Source organism: Protopterus annectens, chromosome 8.part0 (assembly GCF_019279795.1).
Source record: "Protopterus annectens isolate FY-2018-M chromosome 8.part0, PAN1.0, whole genome shotgun sequence".
NCBI lineage: Eukaryota > Metazoa > Chordata > Ceratodontiformes > Protopteridae > Protopterus > Protopterus annectens.
Window position 1 is genome coordinate 430,046,010 of NC_056741.1, and position 6,621 is coordinate 430,052,630.

Here is a 6,621-nt window from a genome sequence, read left to right on the forward strand (position 1 = left end):
GTCTCATTTACAAGATTTTCTGGGGAGCTATACTATTTCTGATCATTATTAACATGAGTAAATAATAAATAATTGGTTTTGGAGTAATTCCTAAATATAGAGTACAGAATATATGACTATTAGTATGTTGTGTATAATAGTGAATGTTTCAATGATCCAAGCTACTCCATTGTTGAATTGGGCTCACATATTTCAACTACTGGAAGAAGAAGCCCTACCTGTACCTTACTGTGGTTTGCACCAAGATTTTCTGAGAAACATGAGTGCCCCCCCCCCACCAGTCAGACCTCATACTGGTGTTTAGGAGCAACACCTCTCTGGGACAGTTAGGCAGATCTGACATGGCTTCTGCATATCCAAATAAAAATAAATGTAAACCCTTAAAAGGGGTAAAACATCTGCTGCTACATCTGTCTGTTGCACTGTATTATCTATTACATATTTCGTGCAACAGAGTTGAAGTATATTTTCTATGACTATCCCCCATTGAGGTTGCAGCCATTTGCAGCTCCCACAGTTTGGTTGTACACAGGTTATCAGCATTACTTATAGAACGAGTCTTTGAATTTCAAATGTCTGAATCCAAATACTAAAAACTTGTTTAAAAGAAATTTGCTCTTTTTTTTCATTTAAAATGAGATAAGTTGTCCCTCCACACATCCCTCCAGCTCCCTCATTGCTATACATAACCAGATTTTAAGAATGTTACTTCTTGCACAATGTTAACACTGTGTCCATGGCAACACTGTATTGATGGCTGACTGCCAAAACAAAGCATTTTCATCCCTCATCTTCAGACTACTTTAGATTTCAGATTCATCTGAATACCCAGTATGCAGCGTTTTGCTGTCATTAAGGTTGCTTGATACAGTAAGTGCTTTCATTGTGTCATCGTGTAAAGTCACCTGATTTAGAAAAAAGAGTCAGCTTTTAAGAGACTACAGGAACTTAAATGAAACATGAAGTTGCATGTTGATAAGTATGTGCCTTTTCTAGTCTATTACCTTAACATCATTACTCTCAATGATGGTTTGATTGAGGGGTTTATAACATTGGATAAACAATTGCCTCCTACCTGACAAAGAAACATGCAATCTTTGTTATATTTCATTTGGCATAGGTACAAGATGGCTAAGAGAGAGCACATCACTGCAAAAGAATGATTGGCTCCATATAAGGATGGTAATCAGGTCTGTAACTATAACCAACTTGTTATGCATTCAAGATACGGATACCAAGAAATTCACTTTGACAGAGGAGCAAAACAAAGTTCAAAAGATGAATCTTGGCATCCATGTTGAGAACTCATGAGAACAGTTATGATCAAAATTCTTTGTAGTGCAGTTATAGAAAAATGTGTAGGAACACAAAGTGTTTAACAAGCTTTGAAAACCGTGAAACACTTGACAATCCCAGCACAGACAGTGGGCAGAAGCAAAAGAGTTCCTATGAGGAATTACAGCTTTAAAAGTTGTGAACAGTTTGTGGCAGTGAGAAATTTCAAACAGCTTCCAAAATGGTTTTATCTTCAACCTTTGTTCTTTGCCAGCCAGAATTGGCTGCTGCCAATTTCTAGCAGGATTTGATTTTAACAGAGCTTAGGGATGCCTAACAAGTGCCTGCACTACATTTTATGCACTACAGTGGCATTCAATGTATTGTCTGATCACAGGCAATAAGCAAGGAAGAGACAGGGCTATGGCAGCATATCTCACAATATATATAAGGTATATAGTCTGTTACAAAATAACAGCAAACAAGAGATGAAGTTCCAAGCAGGGAGTGAAAACTAGCACCTGGAATACCTGGGGAATGAATGGCCTTGCCAGTTTTAAGGAGATTAATAACAGCTCTTATGGTCAGTTTATTAAACGTGGAATCCTTGCAACTCAAGCTTCCTCAATCTGTACAAAACAGATATCTGTTACTCTATTCCATAAACTGGAAGACGAATAAGGAGAGTGGATCTTCATGAAACATCGGTGCAAATGCAGTAGAAGTAAACAATGCAACTCTCTCATTTGTACATAAGTAAATAAGTATTAGTTCATTTCTAAATCTGTGCATTATACTGCTTCATTACAGTGATCATATATACTGAAAGGCAACATTCCTTGCTGTTATGAGTATGATTTGACCAGAGATCACGGACACTAACTTTAGGCTATAAAACAGTATACCTTCTCATGCCAAATATTTTCATCTCCAACGAACAATACTTATTTAGTTTTTTTATTTATTATTTTTCTAGAATGTGAATTGCAGTAGATTCTAGATAATTTACCATTTAAAGTATATATTTTCTGCTTATGCTTCTGTATTCAATGTTTGTCACTAAATGTCATATTCATTTGCATTTTTACATATTACCGTCATGAAGAATAAAAAATAAACACTTGGATTTTAAATATGAATTTTGTGTCAGTGCTTTGGTGGTGTTAATACATTCTGCTGAAGAGAGTCAACAAATATATTGGTTTTTGATTGTGAAAGTTTAAGGGGTGTATATTTAAGTAATAATTTATAGTAAGGGTGTGTTTAAATGGAATGTAGCCTCATATTTCCAGGTTTAAATGAGGCTACATGACTGAATGTTCTGTCCAGAAATGCACAAATCCATCCAGAACCTAAGCCTCTTCTAAGGATTATTGTTAATACACAATTTTAATCTGAATAGCTCATGCCTGCAGTATGCAGTAGACTGTTTATTTTAGCTCAGACAATTTATTTAGTTTAGGTTTATTAGATTTCTTTAAGTCTGTCCATTTATTTATCTACTCACTAACCACATTGTTCCAACTAAGCTTATGGCCTATTATGAGGTATGACCTGAAATGGTACTTATATAGACTAGGAAAATTTGGCCAGAAAACTGGGGAACTTGCTCTTCTGTTTTCACTAGAAGCAACACTGCTGTGTACATTCCTAGATCAGCAAGTATCATTACAATTTCCACAACAGAGGTAGGGGGCAAATTTTGAGGAAAGTTAATGACATATTTTTTATCAAGAAACTCAAATTGCTAGTTGCACTGTTGGAGTAGAGTGGAACAACCCTGTCTATGGCCCAGCTGACCTGGATTCGATTAGCAGTTTTGATGACTTGAAGGAATATCATGAAGGGACTGACGTGCCCATCCTGGGAGGAGGGGACTCATTGCTGAAGGCTCCCTAAGGGAAAGTATGGTTCAAAAAGGAGAGTTGTCAAAAAAAGATCCATGTGACTGGCCTCAGAAACACCAGTGGATGCCAGGGGGTGAGGGGTTGGAGGTTGTAGACCTAGCAAAGAAGTAGGGCACTAGGCTGGTAATAATGATGTCTGAGTGGACCAAACAATATTATTAAAAAAGAGGGATTGCTCAATGAAGATATGGAAAACCATTGATGGATCTAAAACACAAGTAGAAAGTCCATATAAGAATAAGTTTTTAAATATTGAGAATTCTTCTGTGCTCATTAAAGGAAACAAAAAAGTCAGGACTTTTTTAATTAAAAAAAAAGAGTATAATACAATAGGTACTAATATTTATAACAGCTATACCCTTTGACAGTATATTGCAGAGAAGCATTTAAAGTGGTCAGCATGGAAAGAATTGAGAAACTAGGGTCTAGTGGGAAAAGTAAATAAATGAAAAACAAAAAGCAAAATAAAAGTTTCAAACCAGTATTGTATAACTGCAGCAAAAGGCTAAGTGTTTGAATGTGTTAACAAACATGATATACATTTCTGTTGTATATAGTGCATATGTTTTATGTCAAAAAGTTAAAGAGTAAGTAAGGGATTAGCATCTTGGGAAACAAAGTGTTAAGGGTGGTAATGTTGGTTAGTTAAGTTTATGCTTAGGTACTTAGATAATTTTTGTATTAGTCAAAGGAAACTTTCACAGATAAGTTTAATTAAATGGTATGTTGATGCAGAGGTTGTGTGACAAATTATTCTGGTGGAAAGGTAGGCCAAGGATTTGGAGAAAGAGAAAGATGATAATAAGGCAGGGTAGAGGTTTTAGTCAGCCAAAATTTGGGTGCTATATACAACCAATGGTAGTGGCATATGTGGTCAGAAACAAGATGAAAGAAGGGATGAACTGGATAGAAAAAGAAAGAGGGGAGTAGAGTAAGTGAAGTGGGGATATTGCATACGTGTACAGGGAGACACAATGAGGGTTGCCTGTCAGAGATAGGGTGACCCAATCAGGAGGATAGCAAACAGCCACTATTGTGGAATGAAAAGGTAAGAGCTGGAAGGAAGGATTTGCAGGCAAGAATGTAGGGTAGTAAAGGAATTAAGTACGTAATGGATAAGGTAGGGATGAGAAAGGAGGCAGAAGGATGAGTAAGTTTGAAAAGTTAAGGGAAAACTTTGGGTGTGGAGCTGGGAAATGGTTAAATGCAGACAGATTAAAAGGGTGTAGAATCATGGCTTGGGAGAGATAAGAAGGGTGAACAGAAGAAAGGGATAAGAGTAGACACATGGGAAGAGGGGTGTGTAAGAAAGGGGGAGGGTGGGAAGCATTTATAGTGGTTTAGGAACAAGTAGTAGACAGGAGAAAGGTTGGGGGGATGAGTTTTGTAGGGAATTATAAGTGGTACACACAATACTGAAGGAGTGATACAGGATGTGATTTATAGATCAGGATACTGCAATGATATTGCAATATTAATACAAGACTACAGCCCAACTCAGAACATAAGGATTCGTGAAGGACGGCGGGTATTGGAGGTTTGGGTATTAATTTCAGAAAGCTTATATAACTGGTGAAGCTGCAGAAATGTTATGAGTTTGTGGGCCAGGGTAGGGAAGACAAGGAGAAGAACAGTGTGTGAGAAGATGAAAGTCTGTGCACCTTAATCTGTCTAGTGGGAAAGATGGGGAGGGGTCTTGATGTTAGAAGAGAGAGTCAAGTTAATTTACATGGAACATTAGGAGAAAGTGGGGATAACACAGGTCTGTAAGAAAGAAGGTCTAGTAGACAAAAAGGAGCAGTAGAAAGTATAGGAAAATTGGATATCTTGTTCAAGGCTGTTAGAGGCCAGAGTTAGGTCCATTATAGCGTGGATTTGATACTGAGATAGGTTAGGGATCAGAATATTAATTGTCAGTTGGCACAAGGGTGAACCCAGTAGATAAATACAGATTCAATATTTTGTAATGGTAGTGAGGAATACATTTGTGCACTGATTATTTATTTATTTGTGCTAAATAAATAATTCAATTGTTGAAGAGATCTACTATATATTTCATAATAAATGTGTAAAAATGTGTATACCTAATAATAGTAATAATAGAGTATTACTATTATTACTATTATTAGGTATACACATAATAATAGCAATAATAGATATTACAAAGATTTGGATTGGGGGATGAAAGTCCATGAGTGTTAAACTATTGCATTCCAATAACTACAATTTTGACAGGTATTGTTTTAGACCATAAAGCCTTATGTATTAGTAAATGGAAAAGTGAGACATTTTAAGTGTTCAACTGGGTATGAGTCAGTGTTATATAAAGGTTACATTTAAATTCATGGAAAGTATTATTAAATGGTCTAGAAGGTTCAGGTGATAAATGGTATGTTTATACAAGGGTAATTATAGAAATTAAAATTGACACCATTTTTAGTGAAAACCTTTTTTTTTGGTTACTGAGATGAGATTTTTCTGGCCAAAATGAACTTTGATTAGATATAAATTAAGGAATAAAGGAAATGTGGCTCTTTTGAACAAATGAATTGAACAACAAAAACAAATTTTCTCTGATAAAACTAGTATCTGTTTATTTCCAACATGGGCCCATATAAACATTATGATCAGCTTTAAATATAGTAATTTGAATATTAAAAGTCATGCAAGTATGTATAGATGCATATATGTGTATACTAGTATATATTTTTATTGTATAAAGGATATCTGTCCCCTTATCTCAGCAGCAGTCTGACATATGCGGGAAGAAATGTATTGAGGAGAAGGTGTGCCTGATGTGAGACCCCCCCCCATATATGTTTATGTATATATAGGTATACAATGCTTATCGTTATGTATATGTCTATATAATTTATACATTACGTGTGTGAGATAGTAAAAGTGCTCTACTAGCAAAAGGGTTATGGTCCAAAATCCCTAACAAGAATTGCTCCTCCAAGGAAAAGTTGTAATTTACACATTTACAGTTATGGCAACATTGCCTCCCAGCAACAACACTAATGCACACAATGGCATACAGAATTCCATACAGTGCTAACTATATATAGTCCTTTGATATGGCTTCTACAAAATTTGGTGCAGACATAAGGATAGAAATGGTGCAGATGATGTTAAACATGGCAAATGCCATAAGGCACAGCCGATCAATAACTGCTGCTGCGAATTTCCACTCATTACAATAAGTCTCATCTAAGTCTTGGTCCCTGAAACGGTCTGCAATATACTGAAGCTCCGTCAAAATTTTACAGAGTAGTGGATCCCCCCTTTCTGGTGATGGTACACATGGAAGTATCCCATTAGAATGTGAGGATGAATAATCTGTTGACTTTGCAGTGTGTTCAGCTTTTTTACAGGATGGGTGGTGCAGATCTTCTAGGCCACGGAATCCTAGGTACACCATGTTTCCATTTGGGCCTTG

At 36.2% G+C, this 6,621-nt stretch overlaps 1 protein-coding gene across 1 annotated transcript in view; it reads right to left on the reverse strand.

Annotated features, from left to right (window-relative positions):
• Positions 1–897: 897 nt before the first annotated feature.
• Positions 898–6,621, reverse strand: part of LOC122808851 (neuronal acetylcholine receptor subunit alpha-7-like) — a 706,379-nt gene continuing 700,655 nt past the window's right edge. The window contains exon 10 of the mRNA XM_044079948.1: positions 898–6,621. This exon is cut by the window's right edge and continues 138 nt beyond it. Coding sequence (XP_043935883.1) covers positions 6,241–6,621 — 381 coding nt within the window. The 3' untranslated portion in view covers positions 898–6,240.